Source organism: Dermacentor silvarum, chromosome 2 (assembly GCF_013339745.2).
Source record: "Dermacentor silvarum isolate Dsil-2018 chromosome 2, BIME_Dsil_1.4, whole genome shotgun sequence".
In the NCBI taxonomy this organism is placed as follows: Eukaryota; Metazoa; Arthropoda; class Arachnida; order Ixodida; family Ixodidae; genus Dermacentor; species Dermacentor silvarum.
The window spans coordinates 139,716,898-139,741,647 of record NC_051155.1 but is presented as its reverse complement, the minus strand read 5'-3'; the positions used below and the strand labels follow the sequence as shown (position 1 = coordinate 139,741,647).

The window sequence follows — 24,750 nt, the reverse complement described above, 5'->3', positions numbered from 1 at the left end:
TGCTGCCGTTGAAAATAAATTTAGAGCCAGAGGAACCGCCTAAGTCTGCTCCCCCCCCTTAGCAGGCACTTTAGTATTTTTGTTGGTATGTGGTATGACCCTGAATAGCCTGAAAGCGAGGCACCAGGTGGTGCCTGCCAGCAAAGCCAGCGAAGTGGTGACAAACTACTCTGCCAGCTTTGCGAAGCCTTCACTGTTAATACAGTTAACCTTCGTTATAACGAGGTCGCATCGGCCATGAAAATACCTTCATTATATCATATATTCGTCATAAGCATACACACAGATACCAGCGGGGGAAAAAAAAGCTTGGAGGACGCTTAAGCTTCACCTTTAAGATCGAAACACAATAGCATTCAAAGTTTCCTGACTGCTTCTCACGCTTCCCGGAAACTGTAGCTTATGTAACTGTAATGTTTACCGGGAAACGCTTGCGTCAAACACTATGCGCTAAAGCGAGCTTTCTGGTAGAAACGCGGCCTCTTGCATGTGCCGATCCAGGAGGTCGTGCACAGCCGTGCCAATAAAGTTACATCATTTTTCAGGTTTCTGTTATTGTTTCGCATTTTTAATATTTCAGTCTGAGAAGATTTAACATAAAAGGCATGTGCTGTCAGTGTTTTGTTTCATGACATTTGTTTGTGGGCTGTCATTCTCAAAATTCTGAGGAATAACTGTCGAGAATGTAAGACAAGGTATGAGCAACTTTAGTGATAGAACGGTATGGCAATATAACTTGTATATACTGCATGTCATAGAGCAAGGCGTGGCATATACAAATACCCAACAATATACGGAAATTTTCGCTCACGGACAACTCTGCCGATGCCGACATCGGATTTTCTGTGACACAGGGCCCTTAACACTGTCACGTTTATGCAAGAGAAACACAAGCAGAGTGCCTCTGACAAGGGAGCAGAAAGTCTCCTGAAGATTTTGGTGGCCCGTTGGCATCTTGCCTTGCCAAAACAAGGCAAGGGAGCAAGAATAAATTCTGTATTTTTGACATACAACCCACATTCTCGTATAACCCACATGGCCAATTACAACACCCTGGAAAGAAAATTTTAAAAATATGCGTATGTAATCCACAGAAATAACTGCACACAACAACACTCAAATTTTTATAAAAACAGTCTCACGGATGCATGACTCTTCCACGTCGTATCTTCAGCCAGCGCCTCTATTCCGCACCTCTTCGGCGACGCTGTAAAAGACTGCCATTGAGCACAGCTCTCATGATACGAGTCCAGGTTCGGCAGCACCGCTTGCACTATTTTGCAACTGCTAACACAGTGATAACGCAAAATGGCGGTTCGAAAAGAGGAGGAGAATGGACGAGACGACCATGAAAGAGGGGATAGGGAGCTTCAACATGCAAAGATTGTGTTCTCTAGGAGATAACAAAACTTGGAGAACTTTTCCTTGAGGTGTTACTTGATTTCAGCACCACTCACGCAGTTGTGAAGCCACATCTCAAAGCGAAATTCGCATAATGCACACTCTGACTACTGTTCAATTTTACATTTTTGATGGGGGTGATATGAGCAAAAATTCGGTACATGCGTGCGCTCTGCACTACCGTGAATGTGCAACTGTGCGATAGGTGTTATCATACAGGGTGAGCACGTTAGCTTGCCGTCTGCAGTCCAACCAGCCAGGCTGCTTTCCAAAGATGCGCAAGTATGTCCAGTATGTGTACTTTCTTGATGCTATTACTGAGTTTCACTGCCGGCAGTCTTTTCTGAGATGGAGGGGACTGCATGTCGTGCACATGGATCCATGCTAAACGCATGCCTTCATAGCACCTGATACGACTGTCGTTACAATAGTTGCCTTCTGTTACAATGTTATGGTCTTTCATTTGTGCTTTTCACTTGGCTCGACCATAGCATCGTGCAACTGGCAAAATTGCGACGCGGTCAAAGAAAGCAGCTTGCACGCTGCGACACGAACAAAGTCCATAGTGGTAGAGCAGCACGTGGCACACAAAACTCTGTGCTAACTATGCATCCGAACCAGGCTGATCCACTGCTCTCATTTGGCTCTACTGTGTGAATGAGGAAGGTAACGAACCTCACCATATCGGCTTGGCTTGACCCACTTATGGCCTCCAAGGTTGCACCGGTGCCGATGCGATCTCGGAGGCCACGCCTAGCTGCACCAGCCTGCATGGTGTGCCACAGTAATAGAGAGAAATGAATGTACCGGTCTTTGGCACTGCCAAAGGGTCTGGTATTTTTTTGGTTTCGTAGACAAATCTAGTTCGTTATATCCATTGGCAGAACAACTTCACTTCTTTAAAACAAGGTTTTAAATAGTATGAGGGCGAGTCAAATCAAAGTGAGCCAATGTGAATATATGACAAACGGGGTACTTTATTTAAAAGTAGTCTCCATGAGCATTTAGACATTTGTCAGACTGACTAGCATGTCGCGTGATTTCTGTCTCATAAAACTCCTTGCTGCTTCAAAATGTCTGTAACTGACTCTTTCACGTCGTCGTCCGACACGAATTTATTTCCTTGAGCTGTTTTTTCAATTTCCCGAAAACATGGAAGTCGCAAGGCGTCAGGTCTGGGCTGTATGGTGGATGTTGCAGTGTTTGCCACTTGAACTTTGCCAGTTTTGTGTTAACCACATCAGCGATGTGGGGACGGGCATTGTCATGGAGCAAGATGACCCCATTCGTTAATTTTCCATGTCGTTTGTTATTGATTGCGACACACAACCGATCCAGCGTTTCACAATATCGGAAACGATTGACAGTCTCTCCAGGTTTAGCAAATTCGATCAGTAATAGCCCCTGACGATCGAAAAAAAAACTTAACACACCGGCGGAAATGACGGCCTTTGTATTCTTTGGGGGTGGTTAATTCAAATGTTTCCACTGTAAGCTTTGCCGTCGTGTTTTAGGCTCGTAGTAGTGGCACCATGATTCGTCCCCAGTCACAATTGCAGACAAGAAGTCGTCACCCCATTGTGATACTGGATCAGATGAGTCGAGGCAGCGCCAAACCTCTCTGTCTTCTGGCGGTGTTTCAAATCTTGGGCATCCATTGCGCACACAAGAGCCGATAACCAAGATGGTCATGAATTATGGTGTGAACCAAACCGTGACTGATGTTCACACCCTCTGCCAGTTCATCGATGCTTATCCTCCGTTTTGTCTAATCAGCTCATCAACCTTTGCAATTGTGTTGGGCGTGATGCACGGTGGTTTTGGCCCGGTCGTGGATCGTGTTTGCAACTTTCATGTCCTTCTTTGAACCGTCTGCTCCAACGCTTCACAGTGGCCAATGAAATGCAATTTTCACCATATACGGCAGCCATACTGCAACTAGTTTCTTTTTGGGAAACACCTTCAGCTGTCAAAAACCTTGCGACACCACGCTGTTCAACTTTTGGAGCGTCCATTATGTCACGCAACCATGTTCAACCCAGTGTAGGAGACCATTAAAGAACATTTATCCTCACACCTGCATGTCACTTTTGTAAATGAGAGATGCCTGTGTGCTAAATGCATGCCTCGCAGATAATAATGGACCTAACCATTATTGCACGAGGTGGGTTGGCTCACTTTCATGTGACTTGCTCTCGTACATTGATCTCTATGGAGATTTCAAGGAGAATTTCACTTATTTCATTAGTATATCCATTATTTCGTTATATCATGTATCGTAATTACGAGGTTTATTCCAGTGCTGGGGTAGGTGGCGGTGCCTCAGGGAAGTCCGAATGATCACACAAGTTAAAAAAATTGGGCATCTGAAAATTCGGTCACCGACTGTATTTCACATTTTGCTTTCCAGAATATATATTTTGAGGCACCTACAAAAATAAATTTGCTTTGATATAACCGATATCAAGTTGGATATCACATTTTTTATTTTGTTATAGGAGTAGAGTGCTCCAGTGAAATAAAGCATGGCAAAACAAATTTTATATTTACTTTGTTATATCTGATAATTCCTTATATTGAGGTTCAGCTGTCATTTAAGCAGTATAGTACTCGCCAATGAGCAGCATTAAAGGGAGCCGTTGAATTGCTTTTCAAGCACTGATCACTCCTCACTTGCAAGTTTGAACCTGAAATGCAAATATGTGTACCAAGCAGAGTTGATTGTAATCAGCCTCATAGAACACCTTTATGTTTGACATATAGGACGTGGAGTCACTGTGGTCTTTCAAATCCAAAATTTGAGTGTTCCCTCAATATGGGAGCATGCTTTAGGAAGTGAAGTTTCATTTATTCTTGCATCATTGTCTAACTTATTGGGGTTCTGTTTTTCGTAAAAGTGATGCAATTATTCTTTTAGAAAAGAGTTGATTTGTGATATTTACTTCACTTTGGTGTTCCTTGAATGTGCCCACAAATGTTATTTTTCCTCTTGATAAAGCTGACTTGGGCACCTGTTTTTTGTTTCTTCTTGCCAGGGTTGTGTACTACGAGCTGGTGTTGACAACTAAGGAGTACATGCGAGAAGTGACCACCATTGATCCCAAGTGGCTAGTCGAGTTTGCGTCTTCCTTCTTCAAGTTTGCCGACCCAACCAAGCTGAGCAAACACAAGAAGCAGTTGCGCCTCGAGCCTCTCTACAACAAGTACGAGGAGCCCAACGCATGGAGAATATCCCGTGTACGCCGCAGACGCAACTGAACATTCGTCGCTCGTCAGCAGACTTCGCAGGTCTGCGCGAAGAACAGCTCCGACTTCGTTCTCATCTGTGTTGTGTATTGAAACCATAGACTATGTGTCGTGTAAATATGGTCCGTACTTTGTTTTATCATGCTTTTATTAAGAAGAAGAAACTAAAAGCAATTTGATCGTATGTTTGCTGGGATGTTATATGTTGCTGTATTCTCAACACCTTGTCCATTCTCTTCTAGGAGTGACTATTTTTCACTATGGTTTCATGTGTTCTTGTGTAGTTTGACCCGTTTGACTCCCAAGAGCTTTCCAGAGAAACTTCCCTCAAAAATGACACACACAAAACAAAATTCAAAATTTTTATTTTGCCATGTGCTTACATCTGACGGACTGATCAACACAAATGCTGCCTGAACATGCAGGGGTTGTCTTTTGCAACTGCTGATATAGAAGCTCGGAACGAGTACAGCACATCGCTCTGGTATGCTTCTTCCCAAATGTTAGTTGACCATGTAAAAAACATTGTAAATATTAGTCTGTCTCATAAGTGTTGTCTTTATGTTACAAAATGTAAAAATGTGTAAATATGACTTGAAAGGTGAAAACCTGACCCCTTTTCTGGTACTGGTGACATTCACTCATGTTCTAGTGGTCACGTTCGTGTTCACTCAGATTGAAATAAACATGAAGATTAAAGTAAACAAATTGCTGAAAACGAATTTGTTTTTGGGGTTTTTTTTGCATAAGTAGAAGCAAGGTGCAGTATACTACCAGAAGCTTTTTTTTTTATTCCACATTTCTATCAAAGGCCCTTATTTGACTTACCAGTGTAATAGGTATAATATGCTGTTCAAATAGACATATAGACATGGAGTCAAAGCCATATTTCACACAGAAACCGGAGTTTTCACCATGATATTGCTCATTGTTGCATGCCTGAGGGAGATGTAGGTGTAATTGCATTGACTCTTTAATGATTTTCTAGCTCATTGAGGCTGTTGTTCATAACTGCACTGCATTCCACACCATTTGGTACCACATCACATTTCCAGACTGGCATTCCTAAGGGTATTTCTTTTAGCCGTGTGTACAACTAACGGTCAATTTAATTGCTATCTTTTCTCTCCATTATTACAGAGCCATTTTTAATAAGCGTTGCATCCGCTTTAAGTGTCTATATAATTGCTATCACAATAAAAAATTGGCCATTGGGTAAAGCATTGACAGCGATAGCAAGGTTTAGCGTTGCACTTGAACTCCTTGGGCGGTGTCCCAACTATATGCAGGTGTGATATGTTGGCACAACGCTGCATGCAAGGTAACTTCTGCTGGGTAGAAGCACAGCGCATGCGCAGTGGGTCCGAAGCTCACGCCAGCGCTTTGTTTCCGCCCTGGCCGCATACCTGCTCGCCGCCGGCACTCCGCTTTTCTCCTCACCCTTTCGCCATACCCCCTCTCCGCTTTCCTTGTCGTGTCTTTCACCCCCCGCTGCGCTCCGCATTCGCTTTCATCTTTCGCTGTGCATGTTTGCTCGGTTACGCCAGTTACGCCGCCGTCGACGCTCGCCGCAGGAACGGGAGCTGAGCTGCGCTCTAAAAAGAAAGTTGTAGAACGAACGGCACCCTGGCGTCTCATATCGTTGGCGTGATGAGCGCCGCCAAGGACTCCGTGGCCATTGCACCTCAACAGTGCACGAGATGAGATTGGGAGGAAACCGTCGGCGTTAGCGCCCATTGAAATACCACATAACGCTAGCTTGTTTATTGCCGAGACCAGGGCATACACACACACAAAGCAGCTCATCAGGAATGCTAGTGTGTTTACGGTGTGCGTTCGCACAACGCTCACACCAGCAGTTAGCACAACGCTCATGTCGTTACTTTGCCACCAAGGCGATTTAGCATAGTGTTGGACGGTGCATGCATCTGGTTTTCCTCGCCATTTTTGCAGTCAAATGCACTCCGATCTGGGGGTCCACTAATGGTGATGGAGATCCACCCACGCGCCGTCAGAGGGGCAGCACGACAAAGGCGGCAACGTGAATGCACCTTGAGCATCTATTGCATTCACCCTTTCCCTCCCATTGACGAGTATATATAGTCGTCATGAGATTTTGTAACAAAATGACCGATGACGAATATACTCGTCATAGTTGTGTTTCTTGACGCTAGATGGCCACACTTGTCCATGTTGTGCCATTTGTGTCTCGGCTTTCATTGTACTGCTACAGTGCCTAGAATATACTTCTAGGCACTGTAGTATTGCCGCCTCTGATCCCGCCGCATGAAACGTGGCTGCCTCCTCGAAACGAGGCAATGAAAGCGCGTGTAAAAGGAAGTTCTTCGACGACTGCTCGTCAGGCGATAGCTCTCTAGAGTTTTGTACGGATACAGAAAGTGATGTGTTCTCTTCTGCGGATTCTGACGACGACGATTCTCTGGATGGACCGGAGGACCTAGCGGCTGCCTGTGAGTGCGGAGTTGGCCTCTGTGCCGCGCCTTGCTTAGAAATGTACCATACCAGGAAAGCCTAATAACTGTATTAGGAGCTGTGGAAAAGTAACCACTATTCATGTACGTGTTTTTGCTCCGTTTAGGTTATTTTTTCTTTGTATCTCTTCTTTCATAGTTTATCAAGCCCTGACAAACGCTTTTTTGCAAGACACTGTGCGGTGAAGCCATCTTCGAGCTATATTTTTTACGCAATTAGTGAAGTACAAGAACCCCATTTAATTGAAATAATGGTGCCGTTTTATTCAGAAAAAAAAGCTGTACAAATTCAGCGGAAAAACGTTCCGGTAAATTTGGTACAATTTTCTTCTTTTTTCAAAGCATTCAATCGGCTAACCTCATCAGACGTATTCAGAGAATTTTAATGTGCCAATTTTTGTCGGCACAAATAGTCGAAGCGACAAAATTTATGGCACCCTTGGAAGCTTTAGCACTACGTGTTGGGCCTGTAATAGCATCGGGCCGGTGCCATGTGAATTTACCAGTTATATTGTAGCCACCTAACCACAGTGCTGGCCTAAAGAGCACTGCATGATGCCTTACAGATTGTGAGCCATTTTTTATTGCATGAGAAGATTTAAAATAAAAATGTATGAGAACATTCAAGATAAAAGGCATACGCTGTGAATGAAATTTTCATGACTGTTTATTGCGCGCTGCAATTGTAAAACACAAATTCTGAGGAATAATTCAATCAATACCATAAAACCTGATCAGAGCAACTTTGGAATTTGAACAATGTAGCATCTCCTAGCCATATCGGGATTAAACAATTTCTTTCTCTATGCTTAAACTGCCTAATATCATGGCGTGTGTAACGGCTACGCTGACGGCGAAAATTCACCTGGAAAACTTGATCTACATTGTCCTTTTTAGAGCGCAGCTCTTCCGCCGCTCCTGCGGCAAGCGTCGACGTTGGCCCTCGTAACCGAGCGAATGAAGGATTAAAGCGAATGCGGAGCGCTGCGGGAGATGAGACAGCGATAGTGAGGAGGAAAGCGGAGGAGGAGGGTATAGCAAAATTTAAACAATGAGAGGAAAAGCATAGTGCCACGCAAGACGGTCTTTGCGGTGACGATGGGTAGTGCTTGTCGTCTGTATGCAAACAAATTTAAGTGCTGCATGAGCCGAGGCATTGGCCGAGGTCTGTCTGCGGCAGCTCTTGTGAATCGCGCCCATGCGTCACCCTCGCGCTGCCCCTCGCGATCCTTCTATGCAAGAACAAATGGCCAATGCTTTATATGTCAAGCACATCAAATGAAATTTTACAAAAAGCAGCAATTCAAGCAACCTTGAAAGTTACAAAGTGACACCTACATTTATTTTTTTACAACAGACAGCTGTTTAATGCCACAGTACATGCCAAAGCTATCCAGCTGTGTCCTTGTTGCAACAAGAAATAATCATGTTGCAATGAGAGTAAAATACAAGAGCTCAAAGAAAAGAAGGCACTGCAACAGATATCGAACCTAGGACTACTCCTATGAAAACTGGCCATGGGAACATCAATGTGCTAGAAGCAACAATGGCTCATGGGGCACTCATTGTGGTTCATGTCAGAGTACAAGCAACAATTATACATGAGAAGGCGATAATGAAGACCTACCTTTCAATGAGGAGCGCATCCACACGTACACCGCAAGGCAGAATTTCTTTGCCTTATGCACCGAGTTTTTTGATAATTGAAATCATTTCAGAAAGTAAAGTGAAGTTTCACAGACATCCACCTAATACAGTGTCACTTCAAGCCCACGCATAAATCACAACATGCATGTCAATTTCAATCACCAATCTGTCATCACTGCAGCCTGTGGTGTAGCCACTGTTCACTGTCTATTATACATAGCTGCTTTGAGATTCACGAAGCACGCCACATTTTTTTTTGCAACGATCATTCCATTTGGGAATCTCTTCTTTGTGCTCAGAATGGTGGCAGAGGGTTTGTCAGGTACAGCAGGGTTGCCGTCTCTGCAGGCTGCAGCATGGCTGTTGAGATCTGTCCAATGACGTCGCAGGTGTCTTGAATGGGCACGGCCGTTATGACATGCTCCAGGCCAGGCACCTCGGCCACTGGTCCAGACATGGCAGGAGCCGTGCTTCCAAGAACGTCTGGCATGTTAAAGAAAAAGAAAAAAAAAAAAGACATGAATCAATGGCAATCATAGCCTGTTTTATTAGACGTAGTGTTACATCTTTTAACCTGTTTCTTTGTAACCTGTAAACTGCTCTAACACTGCCGAGCTTCACCATACAAGCCTCCCAGTGGCTTTGGTGACCCTGCACTCTGTTTTATGCAATAAAATAAAGTTATTATTATTTTTATTATTACTCAATGCAGAATGAAAAAAAGTAGAACACCCCGAAGCAGTGAGACTGCCCATGATGATGAAATTAATAAAAAGAAAGAAAGCTATAAAATGTACTATAGTCAATGCCGGATATATTGAAATCGAGGGGGATCGCGAAAGAGTTGGATATATAGGTAATTCAAAATATAAAATATGCCTATATATCGATAATTCAAAATATAAAATATGCCTATCTGAAGCTTATGTGAGACCTCTGCACGTCTTAGACAGTTTCTCGGGATCATAATTCAAGTGGGAGTTAAGCAATTTGCTTCTCCAAGGCTGTATCGAATGAAAGAAAGTTAACTTATTTTAAGTTATAAGTGAGGAGATGTAGCCATGCATTTACCCTGAAGTGTTGTTGGAGCATGAATCTGTTCTTCCGATGGTGGCAGTGGTGGGGGTGCAAGTAGATGTGGCTGTGCTGGCTGCTGGTGCCGCTGTTGCTGCTGAGATGGCTGGTGAAGCTTCTGGTGCCGTTTTAGTGCATATTGAGTGTTGAACTTCTTGGTGCAGCAGCTGCAGCAGAATGCCCGTGGATTGTTGTGAACCGACTGAACGTGCTTGCGTTGCACTGATCGTGTCTTGAAAGCTGAGCCGCATATCTCACACAAAAATGGCCGTGCCGTCGAGTGGATCGCCTGGTGCTCAGAGAGGTGCGAGTGAGTCCGGAACACCTGGGAAATGGTAGTTTCATCACAAAATCAACCAGTGCAACTATGAAACTGTGGATATGGCAATTTCATTTCTGGGCATATAGATGATGGTGATTAGGAAAGGGGCGCTTCTGAGCTAATACATAAAGAGGTGATGACAGTAGTGTATTGGACTGTCAGTCCAATATCTAATCAAAATCCACTGTTATTGGACGAAATGAAACACAAGAAAAAAAATATACGGTGCAGACAGTCACCACTCCTGTTTATCTTGTTCCATGTCCTATAGTCACGCAGCAGTGAGGCAACAGAAGGGGAATGTCTAGGACAGCAGACAAATCGGGCAGCTCTAACATTCAACAGTAAACAAAATAAAATTCAGCATAAAATGGTGTTAGGCTGTGAAGGCAGTGGCAATGGAAACAAAAGACGAAGACGGTGAAGTCCTTTCAAGGAAAAGAATGGCAAAAATTTTGTAATGGTTAATGCCCATGTGGCCTAATCTGCCGCAATGAAACAATTAAGGTTGACGTGATGCTGCTGTCGCCACTCTCACTATGCAGAAAAAGCTTTGCCGGTGTTGCGGGATGCGATAGCACAACATAAAATGCACAAACCCCCTCCACTGAACAAGAAACAAAGATGGATAGTAATTCTCATTAATGTCCTTCCTCTTATGACCTCATTCTTTCAGTAACCTTCCTGTTCACACAACACCCACCTCTGCCACATGCCAGAGCAGCCTGGGATATACAGTTAAACCTCGATATAACGAACTTTAATATAACGAAATTCTCAATATAATGGAGTATTTAACTTGTTATAACTTCTCTTCCATAGAACACTATGTATTTAGAACCTCAATATAATGTATGTTTATACACTATTTCAATATAATGAGATTTCACTGCCGCCGCGATGGAATACCGAGATAATAAATACAAACTTCAACAAACGCAGATAGTCAATTGGTTGAATTGCAAGCGACTGCTTGCAAATGCACGTGTCGCCTTTTCTAGCGCGACTGTGGCGGCGCAAAACTGTCAGCGTGGCTGAACGCATACGCAGCCCGTGCCCTGTTTTCAAGGTTTTCTTCCACACGTGCAAAGAGTGGGTGTGCCAAAATGGCGTGGCATCATGTGCACCGTCTTCCTGCTCATTTACTGCTGGAGGTTGCATAATCTCGAGTTTTGGAGACGCATTGAAACGAGAGGCAGAAGAAGCATTCGCCCCCCTCCGCCGGCACTTTTCATGATAGCGTCGTCCCATGGGACAATTCAGCCGCGGAGGTGTAGTGGATGTGGCTGGCTTCACTTAATTCATATCACCAATGTGGAGATTTCGTCGACACGGCATGAAATTGTATCTTTCATCACCAACCCTTAGATTCGTCAAAATTAATTTTTCTCTCATTCGAATTCGCTTTTTCGATTGCCCGATCATTATGAAAATTTTGTGGCCCCTTCCATGCAAAAAAAATTGATCGCCAACTGTACTTACTTGCATAAAAGGTAAAATTTCAACACAATGAAATTTCGATATAACGAAGCAAATCAATGATTTTACCGACTGCGTTATATCGAGGTTTAACTGTATCGCTTTTCTTCACGTACCACCCACTGATTTTCTTTCTTTATTGTTCCAAACCCCATGATGACCCTACAAAAAACCCAGCCTTTTCCCTTATCCACAGCAGTCGCATGCAGCAGCAATACACTGCAGATTCTTTTTACAATGGCTACTATTATGGGCCCTTCCCCAGCTTAACACAGTATACAGTAAACTTCCAGTAATTCGACTCCAGTTAATTCCATTTTTCAGTTAATTTGATTGAGACTGAAGGTCCAGGCCAGTGCTCATTCGTTTCTATGGGCCCAATCTTGCGTTATTTTCATCCTAAAATTGTCCTTCGACAGATCATTCATACCTGACTGCTCAGCACGGGCCTGAACCGATATGGTGTCCCCAGCAACCCCTTTAGTGACAGCATCTGTCTTGGCAGAGCTTAGAGGACGGTGAATGCGTTGGAACACTCATCATCTCCCATCGAAAACGCCTATTTTTGGCCTGCCTTAGGTAAATTTTCAAGCAATAACCGTAACTCACAATGTCTGATTACGGTGTTTACCCGATTCCAATGCACATATTTCTTTCCAAGAAAATTAGGTTGAAAATTGCTTGCGCGGTGCAATCGGATACGGAATCAAAACCACCTTTGCGGTGTTTGTGTTTTACCGCACAACACGGATGTATTACGGCGAAGCTAACGTTGTGCAAGAAATATTAGACTAGTGCCCCACTTTTCTTTTTGCTGTAATGTTATCTTTACATCAGTTTGCAAATTTGGACACATGGAAAGCGGGTGCGCATTTGATTAAGGGGGGTGTTTGAATCAGGCAAATACTGCCAATGAATTAGCCATGTGTCTTGATGCTTTTTTTCTGCATCTTGTTTAATTCAACCAACCAGGTAATTTTGTCAATTTCGTTGGTCCACTCATGAAGTCGACTGTGGCATTCCAGATGGAATTGAGATAACGGCCAAAGCTGGTGCACAGGTGAAGTGTTGCCATAAGATTTGTACAGGTTGATTAATAACAAGATCACCACAGCTTTGCCAGAACACACATAATGCCACATCAGAGTCTGGCAGGAAAACAGTGCGATGGACATGACGTGAGAAAGTGGCGGACAAATTCCTCATGTCCTGTTCTTTGCAATGCTTTCCTGCTTGAAGTCATGAACGAACCACTCCAAATACGTACACTTCTGCATTAGTAGCACGATAACGTGCTGCAGGCCTTGCTGTTACTGTACCAAGGACTTGCATTTATTTATTTATTTATTTATTTATTATACATTCCCACATTCGCTCAGAGAGCATTACAGTGGGGGGGAAATAATACAAATGCAAAACAGTAGTAATTAAGGTTACATAACAAAAAGAACACGGTGACGAATAATACAGTACAGGCAGCATAACTATCTCCAAATCAAAAAAAGAAAAAAGAAAGAAAAGGACTATATGTACATGTATACACATACATGTGCACATATACATATATAAACACACATACGCACATATACACTCTCATAAATATATATAGTAGGCCAGCAAACGCGAGAAAAAGAATAACATCAAAACACACGAACTGATCACATGGCAAGCAGTTCACTGTAAAAGTCTGAATTTGATGTTTTAGAAACGGTGTCCTCAGGCAGAGCGTTCCATTCATTGATGGTTTTGGGGAAAAAAGAATATTTTAACAAGTTCGTTCTCGACTTTATTGGCCTTACTTTTAATGTGTGTTCACGGCGATGGGATATGTAATGTGGGTTAAGCATGTATTTTGATTTATTAATGCCAGTATTGTTGTGAAAAATCTTATGAAAAAATTTGAGACGCAAGCAACGCCGGCGTTCGGCTAGCGTCGAAACCTCTAGGCGTATTTTCATTTCTGTGACGCTACTAGATCTGCGATAGTTCCCAGTGATAAAGCGTGCCGCTCGGCTTTGTACGCGCTCTAGAATGTATTTAAGGGTGTCCTGATAAGGGTCCCATATCGTGCACGCATACTCAAGAATAGGCCTCACGTATGTCGTGTATAATAACTTCTTAGTTGCAAGAGGACAGGGGTGAAAATTTCGAGCCAAAAACATTAGTGTGTTATTCCCTTTAGCGGCAATCTCAGCAATGTGATCCTGCCAAGTAAGATCGCTTGAGAAGTGAACGCTGAGGTACTTGGCCCCTGTTACGCTCGGAATGGTTGAGTTGTTCACTCTGTAAGAATGGCAAACGTCAGTTTTTTTCCTAGAAAAGCACACGTAGTTGCATTTTGATTCATTTAGGGTCATGCACCAAGTAGCACACCAGTTCGAAATTTTATTAAGGTCCTGTTGAAGAATTTTGATGTCACTTGGATTGTTTATCGAGCGGTAAACAACGCAGTCATCTGCGTACAATCGTAGGTTGGACTGGATGTTTTTACCAATATCGTTAATAAAAATAAGAAATAATAACGGGCCCAGAACAGACCCCTGCGGTACTCCGGACGTGACTGGAACAGGTGATGAGCAACATCCATTTACCACTGTTATCTGTCTGCGATTTACGAAGTAGTTTTTTAACCAGTTCATTAGGTCAGCGGGAATGTTTAAATGCTGAAGTTTGTGTATTATACAATCATGTCGTACCCGATCAAATGCTTTTTTAAAATCTAAAAACAAGCAGTCAACGCTAGTACCTTGATCTAATGCAGTTGTTATGTCAAAAGAAAATTCCGTTAACTGTGTGTCACAAGAAAATCCGGCGCGAAAACCTGCATAAAAGAAGTTTTGCGAATTCAGGTGCCTTATTAGGTTACTGTATACGATGTGTTCCATAATTTTCGAAGCGCCACATAGGAGAGAAATTGGGCGGTATTATTCCAAGTTATTTTTTGGTCCTTTCTTATGGACAGGAACCACATGAGCAAATTTCCATTCGTCCGGCATGATTCCTTCAGATAGTGACGTCATATACATTGTGAAAAGAAGATTACTAAGAGAGCTAGCACATTCTTTCAGCACGCGATTGGGTATGCCGTCAGGAGCTGTCGCTTTGTTTGTGTCTAGGCTGGTAAGGATTTGAAAAATACCATGAATTGATAAAGTGATATCGAGCATTTCCTGAAGAACTGAGGCGCATGCCGGTAACGTAATATTGTTCATTGCGAAATTAGCAGAAAAGGCGGACCTGAAATAGTCGTTGAAAGCAGTGGCTATCAATTCATCATTTGTTATCGTGCCATTGTCAGACGTGATGCATTGTATACCAATTTTCTCTTTCCTGGTTTTTTTGGCAAGCTTCCATATGATTTTGTCATTGTTTAGAATCTTTGCATCTAAAGTACTGAAAAAGTGACGCTTCGCTTCACTAATTTTCGCTTTACAAATTTGCTGGACAGAAAATAATTTTTCAGAAGGAACTGGCATTTTGCTTTTTCTGAGGTTCTGAAAAAGACAGCGTGTTCTTCTAAGGAGTTGTCGGATTTCGGAGGTGATCCATGGTTTATCTTTCCGACGTTTGGCAGTTAGAAATGTTGATGGTATGTGCTCCGAAATTAGTGCAAGTATTTTATCTTTCAGTACGCTCCAAGCAGATTACTGATAGCTGAGGAGTTGTGATTTAATAAGCCTTACTTTCAACAACACAGTTACATTTGGCATTAAGCACTAGATGCGGACAGCACCCACCTTGTGGCATTGTGGGCACGGAAAAGAGGCTGGAGGGGCACCCTCATTGGGGCCAGCGTGTGTCAGATGGTGCTGGCGCAAGGCATCAGCCCGCTTGAAGGCTTTGCCACAGCGGTGGCAAAGGAATGGGCGCGCTCCTCCATGAACATTGGCTCGGTGTCGCACCAGGTGCTCCTTGCGATGTGTCTGATAGCCACACTGGGTGCACTGGTGCAAGGGCGCACTGCTCTGAAGTGTCCCACTGTCTCCTGCATGGCGCTGACGGTGCCTGGCAAGTAGCAGTGGCCGCGTGGTACGGTAGTTGCAATGGGGGCATTCCATGGGCTGCAATGCAACACAGAGGTCACATTACAAAGTCAAAAATGCATGTTTTTCTCCTAAATGCCTAGGACCACTCACTTTGAAATGCAATGCAGTAGCAGACGAAGGGTGGGCTAGCAAGATGATGTGAGTGGCAAGCAAGCATGTCCTGAGTGTTGCATAAATAGTTAGGGCCAGGTGTACATGACTCTTCTAGCTGAACTGCTGTCTCATTTCTGCCCATATATCGCACAGAGGTAGCATTTTGCAGTGGGTTCAGTTTCATAGCATGAATGCAAGCATTACTTTTCCGTTTCATTCACAACAAAGCCAAAGCGCACGTCGTCTTCTAGGACGCCACTCAAGAAATACTGATTTCACTGCAACAGCATAGTGGTGCCATTTGTCATCATTATAATGAAAGCTGTGTTTCACTATAGCAGCGCCGCCATTCTCTTGCAAGTAAACTGACATTTCATTTAGTGGCTGGCTAGGTTAACAGACAATGTGCATTTCAGCTTTATTGTCAACAAAACAGGCAAGTAATGCTCACAAACGTGATATTAAACTGAACCCACTGCAAAACGCTATCTCTGTGCAAAATTTGATTGGAAACCGGCCAGAGGTGTAGCTTGAAGAGTCATGTATACCAGGCGCTCTAATTGAAAACTTTGATTGCAACAGGTGTTGCAAGAAGTATCGAGAGATGGCGCCACCATCTCGTGTGCTGGCAGAGTGCTCCTTCTGAATCCTGCATCTGCGTAACCCTGCTTCTCCTTTGTGAACTTCAAGCAAACGAAATATCAAATTGCACCTAGCCTTCCGGCTTCTTGACACCCTCATACCTACACACTCTACATTCCTACCACCATGTAGGCACAACTATTCTTGTACCCCAGTGCTTAATAAAACCGGCTAAACCCCGTTAACAAAAGTTCCGTGTTCTACCCCCCATAATTAAACAAGACATAACAAAACAACACGTGTGGCTAATTAAAACAAGACAACACTGGCACCATGCCTGAGGTGCTTATAGTCAGTCAAATGCTAACATCAACCATTACAAAGCGACACTATTGTACACCTAACCTGCACGGTATGGCCATAAGTCCTGCAGTTCTCTCTTTTGGTGCTGCATGTCTCACTTGAAGGTGGCCCCAATCTTTTCTGTCTCACTGTGACAAAAATTACAGTGCGTGCAAGCATACACACAGAGGGAGAGAGAAAGCAACACTGCAGATGTGGAGTGGAGAAGACACCAGGCTGCGACATGCTACCATCTGCTCATATGAATAAACAGCCATCTGGCACAAGTAATTGACTTAGGAAGTAAAACCCTTTGACATGCATGACCATTTCATGGAGCAGAATGCTCTCTGTGAAAACAATGGGTTCTGGAGAATCTGCACTGGAGAATTTGCTATACGAAATATGACATACAAGATCCAGATACTGATGTCTATTTGTGTGCTTGATGGCACCTTCTGCAAAATGGAGCATAAGGCTCAACTGTGTTTTGATAAATAATTTCATACCAGCCTGCCCTATTGTCCATAACTTAACAGGGTTACCCTTTAAGTAGGAAACCCTGTATATATTGTCCGGAATAGTACTACTGCACTATAGTGCTATTTCTCAAATGTTCTCTTTAACTACGAAAAGACCTAGATCACACATGCTACTGAGGCTGAAACTAAGCAGAAAGTAGAGAGAATGCAACTGTTGCTCCATACCTTGGCTGGTGCCCCTCGGGAGCGCTTAGTCCGGTAATGGCGCATGCGGTTATGCCGCAGCAGCAACTTTTGGTCATCAGTTGTGTAGCTGCAATGGGTGCAGCGATGAAGGTGGTTGCTGTGCGTGGATGCATGTCTCCTCAAGTGGCCTAGACGCATTGTAGTGAAGGAACACTTGTCGCAGCTGTGCAGTGTGGTCACCTGCCACCAAGACAAAACCATGCATCATTAATACCACTTAGCACAGCCTACAGCCTCTAAACACAGAAAAAGAGCTGCTCAGCAAAGAGCGATTGGCATTAATCCTGAAAAAATAAACCAAAGTACAAAGTTAGCATGCCTGGCCGGGTTAGCAAATGCAGCTGTTCTAAAGCTTTGTTAATCAAATTATAATCCCAATGCTACTAGGTAGATGGTTAGGTCTTGACCTAAGATTTCAAGACATAAGCGGAGTCTTTTAAAAAAGAAAGTATTAAAGGACTCTGGTGTAAGTCAACTGTAGGGCTATGCGAATATTTAAAAAGTTATCATCATCAGCAGCAGCCTATATTTATGTCCACTGCAGGACGAAGGCCTCTCCCTGCGATTTCCAATTACCCCTGTCTTGCACTAGCTGATTGCAACTTGCACCTGCAAATTTTATAACCTCATCACCCCACCTAGTTTTCTGCCGTCCTCGACTGCGCTTCCCTTCTCTCGGTATCCATTCTCTAACTCTAATAATCCACCGGTTATCCATGCTACGCATTACATGGCCTGCCCAGCTCCATTTTTTTCTCTTAATGTCAATTAGAATATTGGCTATCACCGTTTGCTCTTTGATCCACACCGCTCTCTTCCCGTCTCTTAACATTAGGCTTAACATGGTTCGTTCCATCGCTCTGTATGCAGTCCTTAACTTGTTCTCGAGCTTCTTTGTTAACCTCTAAGTTTCTGCCCCGTATGTTAGCACCGGTAAAATGCACTGGTTGTACACTTTTCTTTTCAACGACAGTTTACATTATGAATCAAACAATATTTTCTGTTCGATTCAAAAATCGGTTTATTTGTTTCTTTTTCAATAAAAGAAATAGCAACACTTATCGGAATCTACAGAGAAAAAGACTGAAGCAAGCAGCGACTGTTATGAATGATTTCACTGCACGATAGTTGCGGTTGCTACAAAGCAAAGTTCCTGAGTGAATGTCTGGATCAACTAGATTCTGCAAAATAATTTCCAATGATTCAATAAGAATGCCTCACCTTTAGGCAGCCAACGAGTTGTCTTGATTTGGGCAAAGCTATTTTTATTTGGCCAATCTCGTCATGTCTGCATCCCTTTAAACCAATGTGCAGTGCTGAGTATTATGCTTAGCAGCTTCAACAAACAACATTTTTTGTGTGTCTGGTGATGTAATGTTCTTTTGTCTCACTACTGTCATCGTTACGGCGCAGCAGATTACCGTTCGGTTAATCTTCATTTACAGTCTGCTCAGCCAACTGAACATCCAGTTGTTAATGCCATTATATATACGAGATATTTTAAATAAAGCCTTTTTTTACCTAATGGGACTCCTCACAATCTCTGTATGCAGTTGGAAACAGCAAAATATTTGGTATTTCATTCTATATTTAAAGGCCATTTTTCTACACGATTTGTATTCAGAATTCAGTTAGAATATTGCTATTTGAACATACCCAGTCAATTGCGACAATGATTCGCCGAGCTAGCTTATGATAGAAAGAAGATAAAAGTCACATTCGCTACAACACCTTTTCATGTATCTTGATATGTTTCAGGTAGTGGCTGTTGCGCTTTGTCTTGAATGAGCAGAGCTCACAGAAGTACTTGAATGGTGTGACTTCTTCATAGTTTCGCTTCTGCTTCTGAACTTCTGTCACTTGCTCAGAGGGCACATTGTCTTCATTATCCTCTACGGTCTGCTCTGTCATACAAGTGTCGGTCACACCTGTCGGGTTTTCCATGAACTGCTCCACCACATTTTCTTGGGACGAGGGAAGGTCCAAAGGCAGATTCAGCATGGCGTCCTCCAGTTTTGAGCAGTGGATCTCAATGACAACTGGATTCGGCATTGCAATTGGGTCACAGCTAGCCTGCTGTGTAAAAGGGGTCAGGAGGTGCAGAAAAGCAATCAGGTTATTGACGTGAACTGCTCTACCCTTTGAGGTCACCAGTCCATTCAGTTTGGTCATCGACACACGGAAGCATGTCGTAATAACCACATGTGTACAAGTTATGCATGGCCTATCACAAAGGTTACAGTAGAGCTCGAGACTCATTTTGGCCAAGTATGATCCCTTTTAGTGCAATCAAGCATGAGTACCATATCATTTTTTTACACTTCATTGTTGTCGAAATGTCCAGAGCCAGATATCGGGCCCACAATCTTATGCTTAAGGAGCAGAATGACTCAAAACTTGCAATTAAAATCTGGGAACACCTGCCTAAACCACAATACGATTACTATAAGGCACATCGTCGTGGGGGACTCTGGATTAATTCTGACCACCTGGAATTCTTTAACATGCACCTAATTCTAAATACACAAGCTTTTTTCCATTTCACCCTCGTCGAAACGTGGCCGCCGCAGCCTGGATTGAACCCATGGCATCGAGCTCAGCAGTGCAATGCGAGTGCCAAGTTACCACTGTGGGTGAGCGGCACATCTCATGAAGTCTGTGCACACATAGAGAGCATTTACAAAACAATAACTCAACCATAGTGAGGTTTTACTACGTTAAGTTACAATAAATATTCTTAGTTTAATTGCATGAACGCTAAGATGAGCACTGCTTGGTATAAATAAAAGCAATAAAGTATGTTCTATGCAGTGGCAAAGGAAAGCAAAATTTTACTGTCCCTTCATGGTAAGCTCAATGCACCAGAAATATTTTTCAATTAGTTACATCTTTATCAATAACAATTTAAGAAAGGAGTTAGAGCTTACTCTCCTTATTATATATGTTAGGCAACTACAACAGTGTGTGCTTGCATGAGTTCACAGAGGTAGTGCATGTGTACATTATACCTAACCCATTTGCAGCAAGTCAAGGCCGCTCAAAATGAACTTGACCACTACGCAAGATTTGTTAGTTTTATCCAAGCATTTTCAATAAGTAAAAAAAAAAAGAAATTAAAAAGAAAATTTTAATTAGAAAATGCAAATCAGCAATACAAGATCTACAGTTTCTACACTTTCTAGGTCTGCTCTTAACACAGACCTAGAAACTGTGACTTGTAGATTTTTTAGGGGACGAAATATTGAATACACAGAATCAGCTGCGAAACAACAGCTTTGGGGACATGATAAAGTAGGGCCTTTCATTTTTTGGTAAAGGCAATTTCTGTCAGCTTTCTATCAGCCGAGTAGGTTTTAAAACACCTAGGTCCAATTCACAACTCCTCACTATGAAGCTGCCTTCCAGAAAACAGTAATCAAATAGGTGAACTGTACAAAAAAAGTGCTCAAATATGCAAATCAAGAGTATAGTGAGGAATGTGATCTTAGTAGACAGCATACTGGAATGATGAACATACTACCTTGATCAAACTGCAAAAAAAAAGAAGAAAAAAAAAAGAATTGAAAATTGTTCTCCACAACAATGTGAATGTCTTGAAGATCTCTGTTTTGTTTGAACACATGGCTCCCTACAAGAGCATGCAATGCCTGCTGTAAACAGGAAATTAAGCTTACAGTTTGTATAGCGGCTGCTGAAACCAGGTCACCAAGGTCTGGTCAACAAATTGTTGAATGAATATAATTCTTACCGACTTCCTGAGACCTGACATACATATAGGTGACTGCAAAGTGCACTTAATTCAGGGGTGCCACCAAGACTTCCTGAGATCAGACATACATATAGGTGACTGCAAAGTGCACTTATTTCAGGGGTGCCACCAAGACATGCCTAAATTTTTATACGCAAGGCTGCACATTTAACATACTAGCAGACAAAGCTCTATTGTTGCTTGCTAAACGCATGGCGACCCCAGAAGAAGAAGAAAGAAAGAAAAAAAAAACTAATAAATTCGAGTTCTGCAACAGCTCCTGAATAATGTTTGATTTCTCCCCAAATATGAGCTAATGATTTCACGGCCCAAATTATATAACATCTAAAACCAAGCCAAAGATTAATGAGGGTACGAAGTTGGGCTTCTTGGTTCTTGCTCAACATAGAAAACACTACAGACAAGAGCCATCGGTTGTATCCTGCTTGTACCTCGTTTAGTCGGTGCCATTTGCTGTGTTGACCAAAAATGAACACAAAAGATAGGTAGCTGTAGTTGGTGTGCGCATGCACTGTCAGTCACACAGCAGTTAAATTTATGCCCACAAACATTCTTTAATGCGTGTGGTCATGTTAGAAGCAGAGAGGGGATTGGGAGAGCTTAGGAGAGAGTGTGTCTGTTTGTGTGTGTGTGTGTATATATAGTGCAACTGATGTTGGTCTGCTCTGAACCACCGTCAGTGCACTTTGCTCATCGAAGATGTAGAATGTGTGCCGGAGTGAGCTCCTGAACAACTTTGCAATGTGGTGAACGCAGTTTAAATTGCGGATACGGGACCTTAAAGAGGTTACTGAAATGCTAACGCATTTCTCTCGCATGTGCAGTTAAATCGCCACCAAATTATTTTTTTTACAAATATCAACGTATTGCACCCAGCACCAAGGAGTCTATGACAGCAACTTTCATGAAGGTCTCAGTTAGATTGCATTTTGCAGTAAGTGATCGACAGACACGGTGCAGAGTTCACCCTGCAGTCAAGCATTCTGCCACAAACATCAGCCAAGAGTAACATATTTGACGGCGATAAATATGAGAAAAAAAGCTAGAAACTGGAAATTATGCGGCTGCACAAGTGATGACTTGTCTTTATTACCCCTGTGAAAATGTATAGTGTGTTTGCTCAGAATGATTCATTAGTCTGCAAATGTGAACTTGGTAAGTCTTGGGAGTATCTCTAATGCACCAACATTGCGGGCACTGCTGGGGGCCTCCAGCTCGAAAGCATGACGACCATCCGATTTGCCCAGCATTTCGTGAACTAGTTCACAACTGCTCTGTGCCGATTCTTGTTCGTGCCGAATGAATTCGGCACGTTCTGCCCTGCAGGGAATGGTGTGAAATCGTCGTCCACGAAGCCTGCACTGTGAAAAGAATGGTGAAGTGCAGATGCTGCCATTTTTAACTGGCAAATTAAACGCAAAAGGCAGCACCTCATGCACCCCAGTTCATTATTAAGTGCAGACAGAACGAATGGACCTTACTTATGAGACACTTGCCATTGCCACGCGCAAATTCCATCAGTTGCGCTGTCTTAATTCTAATAACAGAGGATTTGTTGTTGTCACAAGTGGGCACGACTGCTTACGAATGTGCTTACCATGTAGCATTGCACATTAAAAATATTGACAAAAGAAGGAACACGGTTTACAAACACGAAGCACTTTATTTGTGTAAACCATGTTCCTTCTTTTTTCCAGATTTTTTATGTGCAATGCTACACGTTCTTAATGGAAAACCAACAAGCCCAAGGGGAAACCCTACTGCTTACTGACACGTCATAAAGTTACCTGCGGCTCCTTTTCCAAGGAGGCATCGTCCAACCTCACTCGCAACGGCCCCGATTTGGTCAAATGTGTGCTGAAGGTCGGATGAACAAAATTCACTACACGTGCCACTTTCGGCAACAACATTGACAAGAAGTGTTGTTTCACTGGGTGAACAGAAGGCATCTTCCTCTGCGGCCAGTTCGGGGCAGTCTTCAATGACATTGGCGCCAATGACCTCGTGTGACGCCACATCAACGTAGTGGTCCTGAAACGCTTCTGAGAGGACAACTTCATCGGCTTCGGCGACTTGCTGCACTGGCAGGTCGACTGCGTCTTGTTGCAGCAGGTGTTTCTGAAGTATCTTGCGTGCCGCGAGGATGTCGACGAACGAACCGTGGATCATGTACCGCAAGCAGGCGTCCGAAACGTCTTCGCTAAGTTTTCCCGGGACTCCATTGTCCCGAAAAAACACCTCGATGCTCTCCGGGATTGAGCGAATGACTTGATCGGATAGGAAAGCGTGCACATCGTCGAAGACCTGAATAAACAAGCAAAGAAGGGAGGGGGGGGGGGGGGGGGGGATTTCTCAGTGATTTAGCGTATATGACTCGCGCGCCCAGGTCAGGATGACGAACGGGCTTTTCATCACGCTACGCGATTAGTCACAACAGCGAAAACCCAGCACGCAGTTACCTCCAACAGCCTGTTGCATTTTTCTTTTTCTTCTCGAACTTCGACCGCAGGCATGGTTCGTTTCTTGCATAGTAGTAGCACTCGGGATACTTTCTAGACTAAATTCACTTCTGGGTAAAGGTCCTTTTGAAACATCTCACGGTGTACGTGCTTCAAATCGAAGCAATTTATAGTGGGCACGGAAGACGAAATAATCCTCTGGAAATGTGCTTGTGTCATTTTCCTGCCTGCGTTGAGAACACACGGCACCAATCGTCGCTTACGAGAAATAAAAATGCACTAGCGCACCAAGGATCACATCACAACACACTTTGTAGTTGGCAAGCGCTCACAATATACTTCGGTGACTGCATCACGAGTCTGCATCCCTTAAACCAGAGTCAAATTCCCGATGCTTAATAACGCTAGTAATTCGGTAACGGATGCGCGCAACTGGCTCAGCAGCGCGGCCACAAATACAGCTTTTCTTGCAGCGGCTGCAGCAGCCGACGCTCGGCAAAGCCCTTGGGAGTACGCTGTACCTTGGGCGCCTTCGGCAAACCAATGGGCAAACCACCGACACGTGACCACTTTCGCATGGACAGCCTAGACTAGACAGCTTACGAGCCATGTTTTGAGGAAACAACATGGGAAACTTGACAGCAGATCAAAGATAGATGCGTTATGTGCCCGCTCTGTCACAGCAGGGGCCGTATTCTGAAACGTTTCAGAATGCGGCCCCATGTTATGCTTTTCTCACGCAAGATTCACGAATCTCTTATGCATTATTTGTGCACACTGCTGTGGTATCACCGTCTCGGCGGCGTATCATAGAATAAAGAACAGAGAACTCGGGAAAGGACAGAACGTTATTTGAGTGTAGGGGAGCTTGTTGCGAAGGGTTGTGGTGTTGTACGCGGGGGTGCCCTACGCTACGATACACTTATCAGGGATCGAGAGTCCTTCGAAGAGTTTTTTTAATTCTACGCTTCTTTTTCGATACCAGTTCTACGTGTAGTTCCTTGTTGCTGTTAAAGGAGGAGATTCACGCAGAATCGATTAATTATTTGACTTAAACTACGCCATGATCG

General features: G+C 43.4%; 2 protein-coding genes across 2 annotated transcripts in view; one reads left to right on the top strand and one right to left on the bottom strand.

Moving 5' to 3' along the window:
• Positions 1-5,146, top strand: part of LOC119441849 (ATP-dependent RNA helicase DHX8-like) — a 71,096-nt gene extending 65,950 nt beyond the window's left edge. Inside the window, 1 exon segment of the mRNA XM_037706485.2 lies at positions 4,437-5,146. Within this exon segment, the coding sequence (XP_037562413.1) occupies positions 4,437-4,659 (223 nt within the window). The 3' untranslated portion in view covers positions 4,660-5,146.
• A 360-nt stretch (positions 5,147-5,506) lies between these two features.
• Positions 5,507-24,330, bottom strand: LOC119440428 (zinc finger protein 480). Its single transcript, XM_037705337.2, has 8 exons — positions 23,681-24,330; positions 23,009-23,525; positions 22,409-22,623; positions 19,184-19,528; positions 17,432-17,632; positions 15,399-15,722; positions 9,858-10,185; positions 5,507-9,269 (listed from the first exon to the last, which is right to left on the bottom strand). Exons 1-8 carry the CDS (start codon positions 23,732-23,734, stop codon positions 9,082-9,084), a joined length of 2,172 nt encoding a protein of 723 aa, XP_037561265.1. The 5' UTR covers positions 23,735-24,330; the 3' UTR covers positions 5,507-9,081.
• Between the last annotated feature and the right edge of the window lie 420 nt (positions 24,331-24,750).

Coding starts and splice junctions, on each gene's coding strand:
- LOC119440428 (XM_037705337.2), bottom strand. CDS start 23,734: ATGCCTGCGGTCGAAGTTCGAGAAGAAAAAGAAAAATGCAACAGGCTG. Junction 23,526..23,680: donor AATGCAACAGGCTGTTGGAG/GTAACTGCGTGC, acceptor TTGTTTATTCAG/GTCTTCGACGATGTGCACGC. Junction 17,633..19,183: donor ATATCAAGATACATGAAAAG/GTGTTGTAGCGA, acceptor TCTTGGTGGCAG/GTGACCACACTGCACAGCTG.